The 20,369-nt window shown below is 38.2% G+C and overlaps 1 protein-coding gene across 1 annotated transcript in view; it reads left to right on the top strand.

Annotated features, from left to right (window-relative positions):
* NEK5 (NIMA related kinase 5) overlaps nt 1-19,186 on the top strand; it is a gene marked incomplete at both ends in the record, with an annotated part of 32,199 nt that extends 13,013 nt beyond the window's left edge. The window contains 11 exons of the mRNA XM_082751746.1: nt 178-377; nt 1,176-1,242; nt 1,580-1,699; nt 2,743-2,826; nt 2,931-3,032; nt 4,750-4,830; nt 5,664-5,732; nt 7,026-7,149; nt 8,358-8,495; nt 18,462-18,573; nt 18,964-19,186. Coding sequence (XP_082607872.1) covers nt 178-377; nt 1,176-1,242; nt 1,580-1,699; nt 2,743-2,826; nt 2,931-3,032; nt 4,750-4,830; nt 5,664-5,732; nt 7,026-7,149; nt 8,358-8,495; nt 18,462-18,573; nt 18,964-19,186 — 1,320 coding nt within the window. The remainder of the gene's footprint in view (nt 1-177; nt 378-1,175; nt 1,243-1,579; nt 1,700-2,742; nt 2,827-2,930; nt 3,033-4,749; nt 4,831-5,663; nt 5,733-7,025; nt 7,150-8,357; nt 8,496-18,461; nt 18,574-18,963) is intronic.
* Between the last annotated feature and the right edge of the window lie 1,183 nt (nt 19,187-20,369).

Here is a 20,369-nt window from a genome sequence, read left to right on the forward strand (position 1 = left end):
TAGTAAATTAGGAAGTTTCTGCTTTATTTGAGAAAAGGCTTGGGGAACATAACACTAACTCTACTGTACACAGCCTGAATTACCATGCAGCTCATCATGGGGAGGACAGCAAATAATTCACACTGGTACTGATACAAATGAATATGGGGCAATTAACATTCTTTATTGTATTTTCAGCCACAGAGCTCCAGATTTAAGATGGCAGAAAGGCCAGAAAATATCAGAGCGCATGGCCATTACGGTCATTACTATGATAAACTTGACAACCTGCAGAGGAAACGTAATGCACATTATGACCTTTCTCACATCAGCCAAAGAGTTGAGGAATACTATAAACAAAAAGGACAAGTTGCACCTCCACCCCCCCTACCTGACGGGTAAACCTTTCTCACTATTTATTAGTAGTGAACAGTTCTGCATGTTTGGAGTTATCAGCCTTCCCGATTAACTCATTCAGTATAATTCCTTCTCTGCTTGTTCTTTGATATTTTTTTTTACTTAAGTTTATTGGACAGTGTAACTCCTCTTTCTGTTCTGAATGCATTTTCCTGATGTTTGAAATTTTATTATCAAAATGTCTCCCCAATCTCAGCGTTTCACTAGATGTGGAGTAAAACTCAAGATAAGCACTGTCTTTCCTTCCCACCAGCATCAGAAAGATCTAAAGAGCAAAAGCTGTTCTGTACTTCAGGGAACAGAGTAGGAGGCAGGCCACGCAAATGTTGTCTTCCTGCAGAGCTTACATTTTGGTTTCAGATATAAAGGCATGTTCTCCAGCAGTCTGTGTACTTTAAAGCCTTTCTTTTACAAAGCAGAGGTAGAATCTTTTATTTTTACTTTTGAGATTGTCTGTCCATTCCACGATTTATCAATATTTTGAGAATCAGGAAAAATAACTTTATTTTCACTAACAGTCTCACGTACTATTTATCAAATAGAAGGTGAAGAAGAGCTTTGCACTTCAGTAGACTAATGTAACCAAAATAATAGCAAGGGGAATGGCCCGAGTCAGTATGTTTTCTGTTTGTTATTTTACTGTTGGTCCATATTTATACAAATTTGATCTATCCATCCATACTTATGTAGTACAAACACAGCTGGTAGAGAATTATTTGTGCAGAAGATAGAAGCTGTGAAATAAAATATAGTATGTGAACATCGCTTTCTTCTCTCAGGCCTGCAGAATATCTTCAAAGGCTTTTTGAAGCCCAGCAGTACAAGATTAAAGTGGAAAAACAGCTGGTTAGTAAGTACTGAACCGTAGAACAAAATCTGTGAAAGAAAGTGATTGAAAATCCTGAAGATGAATTGATGTCTTTCCAACAGACTGTGGCACTGTCAGATAGAAAGCTCTGCTCTGGTGGGTCTGTTATCTGCTCTACAATGGTCATCTTGAGGTTTTATTTTCTAGTATCAAACTATAGCATTGTAAAATTCTACTGTGACTCTTACCTGCAAAAATACACGCTTGTCATACATCACTCTTCAGGGGAAGAGGAAAAGTGAACTGAATAGGCCCTGATGAAAGGGATTCGAAATGAAAATTCCTTTGCTCTGGGATTTATTTGTACACCTACAGGGACTGCGGCCATCCTCTGCTGACCCATATCATGACCAAATGCAGCAGCAGAAAATAATGGAAGAGCATCTCAAATTGCATCATCAGGACATGTCTAGAAAGAATGAAATGAAAGAACAGGTAAATAAAATATTTTCCCGAGTTGCTCAAAGCTGTTTTCTTACACTTCTTGACAATAGTGTTCTTTACGTGAGATTTTATTTTTTTCCATTGGACCACTAGGAAAATATAAGCTCTGTGCTCATCTGGTTCCATCTTGCAGAAGCCAGTGAGGACTTGCACAAAAGCTGACCTCCAGAATCGTTTTAAAATCTAGAAAATCTAAATCTAGATACATGGAAATAAATCTATTTATAAACAAACAAACAAACAAACAAATCTAAATACATTAAAATCGAAATACATGGAAACATGTAAATACATTTAATCCTTTTATCTTTGATTTATAAAAAAAAAAAAGTCAGAATAAATATATTAGCTTTTAACATAATGGTCAGACTTTGGAGTAGGAACATACTCATCATGCACACATTATTCAAAGGCTGCTGCTCCTTAATTCTACAAAGTCTGTACTAAATTTTATAAAAATGAGATTTTATGGATTTGTCCATTTGTACCATATGCAAAATGGGACAGACTGTCTTGTAAGCAGTAACAGAAATGTCTTTAACAAAAGACTGTTTTCCAGCCACATTTGAAGTTTTTTCTTCAGAGCACAGAAATGATGAATCTTCTTCAACAGAAGACTGCCAAATTCTGTTTTATTTTGGGGAGGAGGTTGCAATACAATAAATGGTTTATATATATATTTTTTTGTCCTACTGTTTTCCAGTCCTCTATTTTATGATTGTGAATTTGGAGTCATTACTCAGACTATCCTTAGTTTATTCTTGTAATTGACTATTTTAGGTGTAACTAGACAGAAAATCCAGCATAAAACATTCAGAAAAGCTTCAAAAGGGTTAAAGTCTGGAACAGTTATAACTCCTAAATCTCCTGTTAATAGGAAGTATCAAGCAATCTTTAAAATTGGCAGTAGTGGACACTGATCCTTTTTTCTCACACATACACAGTTTGATATCCATGGAATATTTTGTTCAGCTAGTGCTGTTTCTGTATGTCTTTCTAATAACTATGTGTTCTACCTTACTGTTGTTTAATAGGAGTACCTGAAGCAGTTACAGAAAATTCGGGAAGAATACCACAGCAATATAAAAGAATTCAGATTCAGAGCAGGAATACTCCAGGTAGCAAAGCTCAAACATGCATGCAGTCCTTTTTCCTTCTCCTTTTTTAAGGTAGTACACTTAATTAATAATTGAAATGAAAATTTTATAAACCTGTTCCCTAGGACAATCAAAAAATACAAGACAAAACCTATCTGGTGAGGCAAGGGAAAGCTGAGAACCCGTCTGAAACCACAGATACAGCTGGAACAAAAGAATCACTTGAGGTATCTCGTAGTCTAAACAAAACGTTTTATGCACGGCCTTTGATTCATTCTGCAAGAGTCCTGAAAAATGCTAAAGCTTAAATCTTACCTGATGTTTGCGCCACATCTGAAAATCTTCCTAGGTTCCTTTCTTGAATAGCCTGGAGACTTTATTGGGATGAGCTCTGATTTGTTTTGGTAATTGCTTTTTCCCCTATACTTATTGGGAGGTACTTTTGCTTCTTTTCCTTTTGTGGTGTATTTATTTTCCTTGATTTCTGAGTGAAGTAAAGAAGCCACTCAGAGTGCAGACCTGCAGGAGAATCCTGTGCAGGAGATACGGTAAGCACGAGCTCAGAGTAGAACACGAGTACTTTTCCTGTAAGGATCCTATGTAGGGTGTATGTTACAATCCAGTTTTGTGTGGACTCCTTACTTAAACAGAAGATTGGGAGAAGCAGGAGGAAGAAACAGAACTAAAGATTTCAGCTACAGGAATCCATCATTTCTTTGTCATCAAATACTACCAACACAGGCACTGGAATGGATTTTCAGCATTGTTCCACTTTTACTTTAAAATGCTGGTGTGATGAAAACCAGATGAGGTTTCCAGACCACATGGAGTTCTGCAGCAACAAGTCTGCTTCTCCTCAAGTGAAAAGAATGAAAGCTTCAGCTTCTTAAAATTTATTTCAGTGTGCAAAATGCCAGCTTATTCTGAAAGGAAAACAATGCTGAGCTAGCTAATAGGATTCTTCAGGCAGAATTTGCTTCATGTAGTGCAGGATTTCCTGCACTGCTCAGCAGCAAGGGGCAGACCTCCACATAAACTGGTGACAGACATTGCTACCCTGCTGCAGCTGGAACTTGTGCCAAAGCTGCCAATATAAGTAGGATACTCTTCAGTGATATTCATGGATCCTGGAGCTGGCTTTTACTAAAATTACACCACACATCATTCGGTGGGATAAGCTGCACTGTACACCATCAAAGCCGCAACTGGACAGAAGTGTTATTCCCATGGGAAAAGCATAATAATAAATAAAAGAAAAGGTTTTATACCTGTTTGATGTCACCTGTTTGATGTCACTTAATTCATGGGCAGTCCACCTACTGGAGAAAGTGCATAGATGTTTCCAAAAAGTACAACCTGTGAATTGTGGCTTCACCTGAGGTTGAGGACGTGTCCTCATAGCAGGAGGTCACTGAAGGAGCTGTATGCAATTATTTACTTTGCTTTTATGTGGCATGTTCTAACACAGAGCGCAGGAATATGCAGAAGGTAATTAAATAGCTTTTAGGTGTTAACCAGCAAACAGGATAATATGAAACATGGCTAGACTTTGTACGGGTATAGGTTTCAATTATAACCTTGATCTTCATCACTCCCAAAGTCTGCCGGAATGAAATCAGCCTGAGTCATCTTGCATATGATCATAGAAAAGAAAAGATGCATTGTTTCTGGACACAGTACTGTATCCTCGAAACATGTTTTTGAAAAATTAGAGGTTGCACTTTGTGCAAGGTTTCCTGTTTTTCTGCTAGATAAGCCAGAATTATGTCTTTCAGTATCAGAATCTAAATAAGGCAATGAATGAACTATTCTTATTGATATATATAAAAGGAAATCAATGGTAACATTTATTACTAAAAAGAGTCTTTTTATATAGGGTATATACACATACTGGTTCCAAAGTGTACATTTTAAAGTTGCTGATTTTTTTTTCTCTACCTCCAGAAAGTGGAAGAAAAGTTTAAACAAGTCAGACTCCAGGATAAGCAAGGTCAAAACATTTTAGAGAAGGAATATAGCACAAAGGTATCCATACTTACTATTTTTTATTTGTGTGTGTGTGGTTTTTATCCCCCATTTTCTTCCTAAATCTGTACGTTTCAAACGATTCTGTTATGCCACAGTAGCTCTGGAAATCAAGTTATTTAAGAGTCAGATAAGAGTGCTGGTCTACTGCTGTTTGCTGAAAGTTTCTGTGACAGGATAGAATCATTAAGAAAAGAAACGTATAGCAGAGCTTTTCTGGTCATTTGAGGAAGGCTCCCTCTAAATCTTCTCAGGCAGTAATCAATCCCCACTTACTCAACTTTATATCAAACTCTAAGTGAAGCCATCGTTAATTTCTTAATATATTTTGTAAAACTTTCCTCTCTATCATGCTTCTAAATTGTAAAAGGGGCTGGGAATTGAATGGAAATGCAGATAAGATATTAGGAAATATTCTGATAAGATAATAAGACAATAACATAATTCTGAAGTGGTCCAAGGCTGTTTTGTGAAATTCTGCAGTGAAGCAGTGCAGTATTCAAATATTAATAATGGCTGGGAACCAACTGTACAAACCAACTCCGTGTATTGCAAGGATTTGAATGAAATGATTATCAAAGGCATCTTTTCTTAAAATGTTCCAGCCTTCTCTAGTGGATGCAGTCATTTGAAAATATCCATAAGGTGTACCTCAGAGCAATCTATTTTTGTCCTGTTTGTTCAACTTATCTTGTTTGATAGAAGAAAATTGAAGTTATTTTAATAGAAAAATAATTTCCAAGTTCCATTTAAATTCCATGTCATCTGTGTACATTTAATTAAATGTTTTTATTTAATAGCCTATCTTAATGAAGTGTCTGAATTTTCTTCAGGGAGGAATAAAGTTTGAAATTAATTTAGATGAATGTGTTCCTGAGGAAGACAACATTCAAGAAGCAGAGGTAGGCTTTGGTTATATTCAAAGCATTTTATTTCTTCAGTAATCTGAAACCATGACAGTAGCTTCGTGAGGTCAGGTTTAACTGTTTATATTACTGTCACCCTCTACCTGTGTTATAATGAAGCTGCACCTTGAGGCTTTGTTGACATATTGCATATATCTGACTTTCTGCGAGGAGATAATTGCTTGAGAAATTGGATGGTATCTGGGTCAATCTTTCACATGAGAAGTGGTGCAGATATTTTAATTTTGTAAATTGGGCTGAGGGGGAAAACACATCTCAAAAGTGCATTAGTCTGCAAATGCCAGATTTGATTTGTGAATTTAGTACATTTCTTTGAGTATTTTCTGAAATGATAATGGCCACTTCTACAATTATTAGCTACACTGCTTTTAAAAATGTGGTGATTACTTCTTGAAAATGAGAACTTACTACACTTTTATAGAAAACTTAACTCTGCAAAATCCATATCAGTTTATATATGCTAGAAAACTACAGATGTGACTCAGTCTATACCAGTGAACACTACAAAACCAGAAATTCCTGTGAGGGCTCTCTTGTGCTTGAAGCTTATGCATGTAACAGACCAAAAGGAGCAAGCAAGACCAGTATCCTCTGGCAGGGTATAAACTACGCAAGTCCAAGGTCAGAACCTGAGTCTTCTCAGGCTATTCCTTCTGGTGCTGCTTCATTTTCAGAATAGGTCAAAACTGCGGGAGTGACCATGGCCAAGACACATGCAGGATTTATACTATCAGTAGGAACAGCATTAATAAAGCTGTGCAAGAAGAAAGTATCATTGCAGAGAAATGAGACCATAATTTAACTTTCTGGCTGTTATAGTTTCTGGGGAGAACCTGACAACGTTATCATGCTATCCATGGCTCAGAAAGGGGATTTTTCAACTGAGCAGAGGGTTTCTCTGGTGAAGTACACAATTGTTATTCAAAATTATTCTCTAAGCCTATTACATTTGTTTTGTTTTCATTCAGGTGTCATTCTCTTTGGCTTGCATGAGGCTTTTTACATCCTTTCTGGGGAACGTTTGGTTGTCTTACAGTAATACAACGAAGTTCCTGCCCATTCTTTGATTAAAATACCCTCCTCCCCAGTAACACTAAAAGCTTGGCTTGGTAATTGTGTTATTTCAATAGTACATTAGCACGGCTGTTTCTTTTTACTAGGATTATATCACAAAGCAAGAATATTATTGTGATGAACCAGGTGTTATTTGGAAATAATGGAAGTGAGTTATTCTCCCGTATATGTTTTCTCCTTCTATTGTTTTTTCAGGTACAAGATAAAGTCAATGAGATGTTGACTTCCATGGACGGGCATAATCTTAAGGAGAAGTTGGTGGAAGTTTATGAAGATCTCATGGACGGGGCTTTGGAAGAACTTTCTGGATACCAAACAGGTATTTCTTATGGAGATGTGATACTTAGGATTAATCCTGAAAATTAGTTAAGGGTAAGGTAAATTCATAACTGTAGGTTATAGCAAATTTGTCTGATGTTTCTCTCTCATTATAATATCTTATAATCAACACAATTCCACTGAAATCTATTTTTTAAAAATGAAATAACTTTGCCTTCTCTTTTCTTCCCCTTAGAGTCCAGTGATGCAGGTGATACTGAAGAAAGCAGGAAGCAGTGGCAAACTGGAACCCCCCAGACACTACTGAATTTTTTAGCCAATGCTGATGTCACATCTGTACATCCTATGGCTGAAAATGAATTTTGTAAGAAAGTTTTATGTTTTGCAGTGAGTTATGTTGGGGAGCTACTAAAATTCAGCCAGACTACTACATACTTTTGCAAACAATTCCGTACCAGGATGTTCACGTTATCTGACAGGCATTTAATTAGAAGGACTTTTATCTGAAGCACTCTTTGGTCTCGGTAACGGGCTGAAAACGCCTGTCAATGCAACTAAACACCACTGCTTCCTTGGGCCTTGAGCTGATGATACACAAGACCCAGGCAGTCTGTGGCCAGCCAGCCAAGAAGGTGGTGGAGTTCTGGCTTCCCACACCACCCATTACCTTTGCTGCACAGTCACAAGTGCACCGGCACACAGGTCTGGCCGTGGTGATGCTCTTTTTCTGGAGGTGAATTGCTTGTTTTCTGACAGTGCCAGGCAGCTCCAGTGACTGGGTGCTGGGAACAAGGGGCTCCAGTATTCCCCCATTCTCCCAGTACCCCAAACACACAGGAACAACATGAATTTTTTGCATGGATAGTCAAGACAAAGCAGAGCATTGTTAGTGTGTCACTTCTTGTTCATTTTGCCTTAGATGATGAACATTGGGAGCAAGAAAAACAGGAACTTCTGATTTTTTTTCAGCCCTAAGAAGCCACTAAATTTGTGAATAAGGACAGCTCAATGAAGCTGCACCTGTCTATTCCAGGCCTAATATGCTTATTACTTGAGCATTAAAACTGGCATTAAGAAGTTTTTAGTGACAAATAGTCTAGACTATTTTTTTTCCCTCTACAGTATCAATCAGATCAAATACTTTTTTTTTTTTTAAAAAAAAATCAGTGTCCGTATTAGAAAGTCTAATTCTAGCAGAATTGCCAAGCCACAGTGATTTATTGATCTGAAAACCTTCCTGTTCTTCAGCTGACCGTGTCATTCTGCCTGAAGACATCACAGAAAACAGGAAGCAATGGAAACAAACAGCACCTGGGACACTCCTGAGTATCTTAGCAAAAGCAGAGCTGTCTAATGCCTCCTTCATCCAGCTTGAAGAAGAAACAGGTAGGATGTCCATTACTGCCAATATTACAAGGTTTTCTTTATCTTTTTATTTATCTATTATATCTATTAAAATACCACGCTACCTCAACACCCAGTTCTGCCCAGCTACTCCAGCTGACATCGTGAAGCACATTTGTACCCAAACGGACAGGTTGCTAGTGGATTACACACAGCATTTAGCCATTAGGTACTAAAACAACAACTCTTGTCATTGTTCTCCCGCCTTTCATGTTGAGGTTGCCTTTCAGTCTTTGAAAATGAGAACTTCTAAGGAATCACAGCTGCTGCCTTCTGATTTAAAGATCAAATCCGAATTTCCTTAAGTGGTATATTCTTTATTGCAGCGCTGGATGCACGGGGGATCCTTCCGCCTATCGTGCATGTTTGAAGTGACAAACTATCTCGTATTTATACAGCGAAACAATGAATATTCAATCAGCACCTATACATATTCATTACCTAACCCCGCCTACCCTCGCTTCGTATGCTAATCAGCTTATCAGTCCTTGCGCTTGCGCAAAGCCTTCCAAGAATTGTGGGCCAGGGTCTCCAGGATGTGGGCAGTGGTCTTTGGGAGGAAGGCCGTAGGTCTTCCTCGTAATGCACTTTCTTAATCAGTTGTTTTCCAGGCTGTAAAAATGCTGAGTTGTCTTTCAGTTTAACTGGGGGGTCGGCGGATAACAGGATGTCTCAGTTAACAAGACATAACAGACAGTTGACTCAAGTTATCTCAAGTCTTAGCCTGACTGAGTGTTAACGGATAATGGGGTGTTTTCAAATAACAAAATGCTTAAACGTAACAGAAGGTCTACAGATAACAAGATGTTGTTTACTTTGTCCTTGCTAACTTTTAATCACAAGTTCTATTCTATCCTAAAGTAAGTTTTTATACAATATCAAACCACAAGCTTTATTCTATCCTAAAGTGAGTTTATACTATATCATTCCCCCCTTTTCTGGAAAATCTAGTAAATTCTTTTACTTAATACGAAAATTTTCTTCCCAGTCTTTATGATATGTACCCCTCAATACCTTACCATGCACATTTGTCAGGGAGGTTAACATGGACATTTGTCGTAACAATTTCCAATTCCAAACAAGTAACACAAAAGACAATATTAAACTTATACCAACTAATATCAATAAAACAATAATTGGGTGACTCAATGTGTTCAAAATTCCAGTTACAGTTGGCGACCATCCAAAAAGTGTATCCCACCAGTTGTGACTTGTGTCCCGTTTTACCCTTTGCAAAACTCTGCTTATTTCCTTTGTATCATGATGGACAGTAATTAGAGTCTTCTCTCCACTTTCCTGAATACCTTTTAAAATTCTAATCAGGTCTTGGTGTCTAACTAGTTGCTTCACTAGTGTGAGGTTCATCCCAATAGGTGTAGGTAGTAACTTATGATACATTGTGTTGTTAGACTTGATCAGCTGGTGGGATACCACTGGTGCCAAATATAGAAAATCACACCCGACGATTCTAACAAAGTTACAAATACAAAAATTAGAATGATTTCTGTTATGGAGAGTTATATTCTCCTTGTCTATTTCTACAAAATCACAAGCAGTTCTTAAACACACGCACCCTTGACCAACATATACAAGCACAGTCTTTAGACTAGTATTTGGATGAATTTCAAAGTGGCAGATACCTTGCTCCGTGTCAAAACATACATCCTGAGCATCAATTGTATTACTTTCACAAATAAATCCTTGTTGTTCCCGTGTAACACATGATTCTAGATTTACAGACTGCCATTTCCCATTCTCCATCCGTGCCCATGTTCTATGCTCCGAAGGATAAAGCACTGTCTTCTCATGGTTTAATCCTAGTGCAAGGATTGGGTGAATAACATGAACTGTAGCATTACGTATAGTAAGCACGAAGGCAGTAGCCATGTTAACAACGGGATCATAAGTAAAATTCACCAGGGTCCACCAAGACTGGAACTTCTTCTCAAAATCATTGGCATTGTCCCAAACTGCTTTTCGGATTTCAGCTGGAAAAATGCCTTCACTTCCTTCCCTAATAATCAAGGCAGCCGTTGCCTGCAACCATAACTGTGCTTGCATACAACTAAGAGCTAAGGATACATTATCTTGAATCACACTAAGTGCATCTATTATTAGTTTGTGATCTTGGTCTTCTGCATTTTCCCATTTCGGTAACACCTTTGAAACTTGCCATTGGCTAGTTCCCAATGCCAATAAGGATGATTGTAAGGGTTGTTTTAATTTTGTCAAATCACTTGTTGCTGTGGCTAGCTTATTCATTAATATTTCTGAATCAATGCCATTTAAAATTCCTAACCCTGTTCCTAGCATTCCAGTTAAGTCTCTCCGTGTCCTGCCCCTGAAATGTACTTGCTTCTGTGACCATATTGTCCAGTCTTCAAATGATGTCCTTAAGAAAGGAGAACAGGCTGGTTGAACTGCTGAGATGTTGATTTGTATTAGCAATTCAACACGCTTGAGTGACCATTCTGGATTAAATAACAATTGCTGTTGGCCCGTGTTCCTTACTACATACGGGCCTGTTTCATAAATTTTGGGTTCCAGTTTGATTAGAGGTGGGGCATGGGTTGTAGAGGGTCTCACTGTTGTAGGAAGTGTCGCATATATTATAAAATTTAACATGAGGCCCTCATCATTATTGACTTTGGACTGTCGGCCATTATTATTATTCCAAAAACAGCTAATTTCTACATCCTCTGTTAATATAAAATTATACCAGCAATCCAATTTACCTGGGCGAATACAACCCTCCTGTTGTTCATTTTTGGAAATTGGTTTAACTAAAATCCCCGTTGCTTTCTCGTCAGTCGTTCCATTAAACATTTGACACCCTATTTTAATTTCATCCCCTATGGTTCTTTGGTGTGTCCACCCTTCCCCTAATTTTCGCCATTCTGATGGTTTATATAAATAGTTACCATTTGTTCGCCAGACGACCATGACTGATAACTTTCCATTAAGATTCTTATCCTCTGTTGTTACGGCTTCAGTCCAAGGCCACCCACCATTCTCTATTATCACAGAGGCATCTTCTTGAATCACAATTACAATTATAAGCCATAAAAACAAAACAATTCTATGAACAAATCTTCTGCCAACCATATTACCAAATACTCCCAACCTTAATGTCCTCATTTTGTTCGAGTAAGCTTTAGTTTCAGTTCGTCGTCACCTGGTGTTACTTTCCAAGGAGCTCCTGGAGCCTTCTTCACTCGGGAATAGTGGATCCAAGCAGCTTGTTCTCTAATCTTGATAGCAGTGTGAGTTGTCAGCAACACTTGATACGGTCCATTCCATTTTTCCTCTAGGGGTTGTCCTGAAAAAGTCTTTATATATATATAGTCCCCAGGCTTAAAGGGGTGGATTGGTTGATCCAACCCTCTAGCCCTGGTCCCTAAAACAAATTTATGTACTTTATTTAATTGTTTTTGAAGTGCAGTTATATAAGTATATAAATATTCTGATCCCAGCTGCGTTAGATCCTCTCCGCTAAACAGAAATTGATATGGCCTTCCATACAAAATTTCAAAGGGGCTCAAATTCTCTTTTACTCTAGGTTTAACTCTAATTCTGAGTAATGCTAAAGGGAGGGATTGAGGCCATGACAAATTAGCCTCTTGTCCAATTTTAGCTATTTGTTGTTTAATTAAATGGTTCATTTTTTCTACCTGTCCACTTGCCTGTGGTCTATAAGGAGTATGCAGTTGCCAATCTATCTTTAAGATCTTACTTATCTGTTGCACCACTTGTGCACAAAAATGTGAACCTCTATCAGAAGACATTGCTACTGGAATCCCGTAGCGTGGTATTATTTCATTTAACAAGACTTTAACCACTTCTCTTGCTTTATTTGTTCGACAGGGAAAAGCTTCAGGCCATCCAGAAAACGTGTCAGTCAAAACCAGTAAATAACGATACCCCCCTTTTCTAGGGAGTTCTGAAAAATCAATTTGCCACTGTTGTCCTGGATAATTTCCTTTACCAATTATTCCAAATTTTATTCTATTCTTAGTATTGGGGTTGTTACGTAAACAGATGCTACATTGTTGAGTTACTTGTTTTATTGTTGTGTATAAATTTCGTCCCACTAATGTCTGACTCATGCTCTTATGCAATGTGTCAGCTCCCCAGTGTGTTTTATTATGTTCTGTAAGAACTATGGGCCATATCAAATTAGAGGGTATTATCACGCGGTTATCTTTTAAATATACCCATCCATCTGGTTTCTTTTTACCTTTCAAATCTTCAATTAATTTTAAGTCTTCTTTTGTATAATTTGGTTTTTGGTTCCTGTACATAGTTTGGATTTTACCGTCTGGTATCAAAGACAATGCCTTCACCTCAATTATTTCAGCTGCCCGTTTAGCCTCCTGATCTGCCAATCGATTTCCAATTTCAAAATCAGCATTCCCCTTTTGGTGTCCCCGACAATGCATGATAGCTACCTTTTCTGGTTGTTTTACTGCCTCTAACAATCTTAAAATCTCTTCAGCATGTTTTATCTGTTTTCCCTGGGCAGTCAACAATCCACGTTCTTTCCAAATTGCTCCATGAGCATGTACCACGCCGAATGCATATTTAGAGTCTGTCCAAATATTTATTTTCCTTCCTGCTGCCAGTTCCAGTGCTCGTGTAAGAGCAATTATCTCTGCTTTCTGGGCGGATGTCCCAGGGGGTAATGGTTTAGACTCGATTACCTGTTGAGCAGTTGTAACAGCATATCCTGCCTTACGTTGTCCTTGTTTTACAAAGCTGCTCCCATCAGTATACCAAGATTCATCAGCATCTTCTAAAGGTTCTTCCTTAAGATCGGGTCGACTAGAATACACAGTCTCCATTGTTTCTATACAATCATGAGTTATAGGTTCATCCAGAGTTCCGCTAAGGAAAGAAGCTGGATTTACGATGTTAGTGACCACAATTTCCACATCATCTTGTTCTACTAATATTGCTTGATATTTTAAAAATCTTTGTGGTGAAAGCCAATGATTTCCTTTTTGTTCCAAAACTGTTGAGACCGTATGGGAGACTAACACTGTCATTTTCTGTCCCATTGTAAACTTCCGAGCTTCTTGTATATTGATAACAACAGCTGCAACAGCTCGAAGGCATCCGGGCCATCCTTTACTTACTTCATCTAGTTGTTTAGAGAAGTAAGCTACTGCTCGTTTATAGGGACCCAGTCTTTGTGCTAGTACTCCCAAAGCTATCCCTTGTCTCTCATGAGAAAACAACCAAAAGGGTTTCGAGAGATCCGGTAATCCCAAAGCCGGAGCTTGCATCAATTCTCGTTTAAGTTGTTTAAAGGCGTTTCGTGCTTCTCCAGTCCAGACTAACTTTGACTGGTTAATCTTTATCAATTCATATAGAGGCTTTACCATTAGTCCATAATTATAAATCCAAAGGCGACACCAACCTGTCATTCCTAGAAAGGTTCGTAGCTCCTTTACCGTTTGGGGTTCTGGAGTCCGGCAAATGACTTCCTTACGTTCAGTTCCTAGTTCTCGCTGACCTCCCGAAATTCCAAATCCCAAGTAGGTCACGTGTTGTTGAACCAGCTGGACTTTCTGTTGAGAGACTCGATATCCATTTAAACCCAGAAAATTAAGGAGACTTATAGTCCATTGAATACAACTCTCTTTAGTCTCGGTAGCTATTAAGAGATCATCTACGTATTGTAACAAAGCCCCTTCAGTGTCCGGAGGTATCCAAGTTTCAAGTTCCTTTGCTAATTGGTTTCCAAAAATAGTGGGGCTATTCTTGAATCCTTGTGGTAGCACTGTCCACGTTAACTGTGTCTTTCTGCCTGAGTCAGGGTTTTCCCATTCAAAGGCAAATAGGTTTTGGCTTTCAGTGGCTAAAGGTAGGCAGAAGAAGGCATCTTTTAAATCCAGTACGGTAAACCAGACTTGACTATTCCTTAATTTAGTCAGCAAAGTATAAGGGTTTGCCACTACTGGATGTATATCCTCAGTGATCTTATTTATGGCCCTCAGATCCTGAACTAGCCTATATCTTTTTCCATCTGCCTTTTTAATTGGCAATATGGGTGTATTGTATTCTGATTCGCATTCAATCAATAATCCATACTGTATAAATCTATCAATTATCTCTTTAATTCCTTTCCTATCTTCTATCCTTAAAGGATATTGCTTAACCTTAACAGGTTTCTCTCCTGGCTTTAATTTAATAATTATTGGGGTCACATTTTTAGCTCTTCCAGGAACTTCAGTGGCCCAAACTCCTGGATATACTTGATTTATGATCTCCAAGGGTATTTCACTTTTAGGGTCTGTTTGTATTAGTGCCAAGCTTAACACATTTATTAGTTGTTCTTCTCCTATCCTTAATTCCATTTTCCCCTTTTCAAAGATAATTTCTGCTTCTAATTGTTCTAACAAATCTCGACCTAATAGAGATTTTGGAGATCCAGGCAGGTATAAAAATCTATGTATTCCCATTTGTTTTCCCAATTTATATTTCAATGGTTTTAAGAAAAAGGCTTTTTCCTGTTGGCCAGTGGCTCCCATCACAGTCACAAAGTCTTTATCTTCTGGTATTAGTTTCTGGTTCAGCACTGAGTAAGAAGCTCCCGTGTCTATTAAAAATTCCATCTCCTGTTCCAATTTCCCTAGCTTAAGTTTAACCAGTGGATCTGCTAGGGTAGAGTCCCCCGGTCCCCCTCATTGGTTCGTAATCATTACTAGCTTGTTTCCCTCTTGCCGCTTCGGGCATTCATTTTTCCAATGTCCTACCCCTTTACAATAGGCACACTGCTCAGCCCGCAAAGAGGATCGCATCATCCTTCCCCCCCTTCCCCTGCCTCGAAGAGGCTCTTCCTGTTTTCGCAGGGCTGCCACAGTGGCAGTTGCAATTGTTTCACCTAACTTTTGTCTTTCATTCCCCTCGCGATTTCTAAACACCCTCCAGGCTTCTTCTATTAATCTTTCTAAATCCCTTACATCTGGTTCCTTCATTTTCTGAAGCTTTCTTCTAATATCTTCTGCTGATTGACCTAAAAATAGAGATACTAACTGAAGTCTACCCTCCTCTGAGGAAGGGTCTATAGTGGTAAACTTCTGCATTGCCGCCCTCAGCCTTTCAAGAAATTCTGACGGGGTTTCTGAGATTCCCTGTTTTATTGTATATAGTCTTGACCAATTCACAGACTTTGGTATCGCATTTTCTAAAGCAATCCTAATCCATTCTTGATATCGTTTTAGCATCCTATAATCATTCTCATCATTATAATCCCAATTAGGATCCGCCCTAGGCACATGTACTTCCACTGTGCCGGGCAGAATTCCTGAGGCTACCTGGCTTTGTACCAGCGTTCTAGCAGCTTTAACTATTAACTGTTTTTCAGTTTCTGATAATGCAGCCAACATTATCTCTATATCCCTCCAATCCGGGTCTAAGTTTTTCACAATCAATTCAAACCTTTTAGCCACCGCCTCTGGATCATCTCGATACCCTGTCACTGCCTCTTTCCAAGAGTCTAGTTCATTAGTTGTGAAGGGTACTTTAATTCTAGCAGGTCCGTTAGCTCCCATAGCCTGCCGCAGAGGGGCTTGGATTATCGGTCCTAATTTACTCCGTGTACGAGCAGTTATCGGAGTAAACCCCTTAGATTCTATGTCATTTTCTACTTTTTCAACTTCTATTCCAGTACGTACATCACCAGTCATAGGTGGCAAAATATAATCTTCCATCCTTTCCTCTGGCTCATTTAATTTTAAACATCTCTGCCCAATGCTACATGCCGAGCAACACCTCCTTATCTTCCCCGCTCCATTCCTCCTCATATCCTTTTCAATTGATAAGATTAAAGGGTCTTGTGGAGCCAGATTAATGCCACACTCCTTCTGCCATTCTGTGTGGTTTCTCAGAGTAAAAAACATATCCGCATATGAGACTTCATCCCACTTTCCTTCCCTCCTTAAAAATAACATTAATTGCAATAGAGTGTTATAATTCAAAGTCCCATTTCTGGGCCATTTTTCTCCTTCTTCTAATTTGTAAAGAGGCCACCACTGATTACAATATTTTATCAGAGTTTTCTTATTTTCACCTCCACCCGGGACCCCTCCTATATCTTTCCAATGACTTAAAATACAGCCCAATGCACTTTTCTTAGGAATTTCACTGCTTTCTCGCCCCCCCATTTTCTAATTCACAATTTCAGAATATATGTATCACTTACAAAAATGTGGGCACGCAGGTATCTTTCAATAGCAATGTCACAAAACTACTATTATTACCAGGAGATATTGCCAAAGTCACAATAACAATAATCAGAGTCAAATTCCACATGCCATAGGTCAGAAAACCGAAATATGTAACACTGTAACGATATCTTTCTTATAACAACGTCACAAAACTTATTATTATCACCAAGAAAATAGCCAAAATCGCAGTAACAATAACCAGAGTTAAATAACACAATCCATGAGTCAGAAAACCAAAATAGGCAACACAATTCCAGATGGACCTTAAAGCGAGCTCTTTCCTTAAGGTCCCCAAATATACTTATGGTTCTTACCACAAAGTATATACCAAATACTGCCTTGCAGAAGATCACCTTCCGACTTACAGACAGTTCCAGATCCAGATGGACATCAAGGTCCCCAGATATACTTGTGGTATTATCCACAAAGTATATACCAAACACTGTCCTGCAGATCACCTTCCGACTTATCGGACAGTTCCAGACGACCGGTCTACCAGAAAACCAAACCAGAATAAAGAATATACTCACTTACAATGATGGGGTCCTTGTCTGCCTCCGCAGTGATCCGGTGAGTCGAGGAGTCCCTCCGGGAAATCCCGGGGGTACCCTAGGAAGTCCTGTCCCCAGCGGGTCCTGCGGACCGGCAGAGAGGTTGTCCCATCTGGGGTGCCAAATTGATTTAAAGATCAAATCCGAATTTCCTTAAGTGGTATATTCTTTATTGCAGCGCTGGATGCACGGGGGATCCTTCCGCCTATCGTGCATGTTTGAAGTGACAAACTATCTCGTATTTATACAGCGAAACAATGAATATTCAATCAGCACCTATACATATTCATTACCTAACCCCGCCTACCCTCGCTTCGTATGCTAATCAGCTTATCAGTCCTTGCGCTTGCGCAAAGCCTTCCAAGAATTGTGGGCCAGGGTCTCCAGGATGTGGGCAGTGGTCTTTGGGAGGAAGGCCGTAGGTCTTCCTCGTAATGCACTTTCTTAATCAGTTGTTTTCCAGGCTGTAAAAATGCTGAGTTGTCTTTCAGTTTAACTGGGGGGTCGGCGGATAACAGGATGTCTCAGTTAACAAGACATAACAGACAGTTGACTCAAGTTATCTCAAGTCTTAGCCTGACTGAGTGTTAACGGATAATGGGGTGTTTTCAAATAACAAAATGCTTAAACGTAACAGAAGGTCTACAGATAACAAGATGTTGTTTACTTTGTCCTTGCTAACTTTTAATCACAAGTTCTATTCTATCCTAAAGTAAGTTTTTATACAATATCAAACCACAAGCTTTATTCTATCCTAAAGTGAGTTTATACTATATCACTTCAAGCAGCAATTTTCAGTCTTTCCCAAACAGTAGTCCCTTAAGTTTTCCACTGAAAGTGCAGGTCCGTGGATTAGGAACTTGAATCTACCAGCATCAGATTTGTCTTTTCTTACCCTTTATAGTTTTGTGGTTACAGCCTACAAACATGTGAGGTTCCACTGAACAGAAGTTATAAACCACTGACTAAAACACGTGTGATCAAGTCAGTTATGCACGGTACTTACATCGTTGGTCACTGGGGAAAAAAAATCGAGCATTTACTTATTTTCTATTACTTTACATACACCTTTATAATTATTTTATATATAATAATTTATATTTTATATATATAATTATTATAATACATGTGTAATACAAATAAAGGAATGTTCTCTCCCTTTCCAGAAGGGCAATTAACCCTGTCACCAAAAGAAAGCAAGGAAAATGACTCAGAATCATGCTCCAGTGTTGCTGTTGATGATGGCAGACTTGAGCCAAGATCAGATGATGAGGACACGTAAGTCAAGCACTTCAACAGAAAAAGCTATACACATGAAATGACTGGATGCATTGCCTAAAGCTTTTCTCCTCAGTTCTTTTAAATTCATAAATGAAGACAAATTGTTTTACAGTCTGCTGATCTGATTTTCAATTCTCTAATTTGTCAAATGCCAATGCTGACATTAAAAATGTTATGCAGAATTGTTAACATGGCTCTGCAACTGTTTTTTTTTTTTTTACCTTATAAATATAGGTAAACAATCAGAGATGGGTGAAGAAGCAGTTCATATTTTGTGTGTGGTTTGCATATTCTTTACAACACATTAAAAAAAATCTTGAAGGCTTTTAACTAGAAATGCTTGTAACAGATACATAGAATTAATAAAACTTTGTTTCAAATTTTCAGGAATTTTGAAGATTCTGAAGACGAACTGAGACGTGATCTGGAAGAATCTCTGGAAAAAGTGGTAACTGCTCCAACAGAGAGAACCATAGAGTCTTCTATGCTTTCAATAAATAGAGGTCAAACACATGAAGAAAAGATGAGCTTACCTAGCAAACTGTTTGGAAAAGCTAATGATGATTTAGAAAATAACTGTGAGTCACTTAGTATTGACACAAATAATTAAAAAGTCAAGCAAGAAGCAACAGCTACATAGAGTACCAGCATGGTTACTGTTTCAGACCATTAATATCCCTGAAATTTTAACCGCAGAAGTGACAAAATTAGAAAAAAACAGGTAGCTGACATCAAATGCCAAGTAAACCAACTACTTTTCAACACTTAAAAAACAATTAAAATTGAAAGGGTTTTTGCCATTTTTTTAGAAGGAAAAAAATAATCAGGCTAATTTTAGATGTCTACTATTTGAAAAACTGTGATCCAGATTAAAATGCACTTTTCTTTCTTGTTCTAAACTACCTGGGACATCTCTGACAACACTTGTTTGGACAAATTTCTGACTGCATACTCTTTAACCATTTTTGTATCACGTTTCCTACTCTGTATTTTATTTCTGTAGATAGATCAACATCCTGTTTTAAGAAGCTTTAACAGCTTCCAATAATCTGAGTACCACTAATGAAGCTTTGTAATTCCAATAGTTTAATTTGCATAGCACAGACTGCACACAGTACTTCCAACTATTGAGCAGTTTTATACCGTAGGAGTAAAACGTTTTACTAGCACCATGAGAATCACGTGTTCCCCAGTTCCTAACATAGAACAGGGTTCCAATGGTTGAACAATGAGTTCTTCCAAACAGTGTCATTAATTCAGATGAAGTTTAAATAAAGGGGAAAAAAAACACATTCTGAAGTGATTTCAGTAGCGTTCTGCACTTCTTAGTTTGCTATGCAACATAAAATACTGCTGTGATGGCTCAAAGTCTCCACTTTTGCTGTGAAAGCAGATGTTTTTAATATGTTTACTTTCTTCTCTTTTATAATGAGCAGTAGCTTAGAGCTTCAAAGTTCTTATTTGCATACCATCTAATTGTGTTCTCTAATCTAGACCCTTCTATTCCCAAGGAACAGAAAACTTCAGAATAGGGCTAGAAAAATACCACTTATCCTACTGTAAAAGGACACAAGGTAATAGCTAATGTGAGGAGGATAGACAAGTGCAATTATTATGTGTAGCAAAAAAGCAAGCAAGCAAATACCATAGGATTGATCTAGAGGAATCGCTGTAGGTGATGAAATCTCATTCAAGCCCAATTGAGAACCAGCTAATTAACTGCTAGAAAAAAACAAAAACTTCTGGGTACAAAAGCAATCAAACAAGAACACTGATTTAAAAGTAGGTAAAGA

The sequence above is a fragment of the Aythya marila genome, assembly GCF_965140915.1.
Source record: "Aythya marila genome assembly, chromosome: 1".
NCBI classification, from domain to species: Eukaryota; Metazoa; Chordata; class Aves; order Anseriformes; family Anatidae; genus Aythya; species Aythya marila.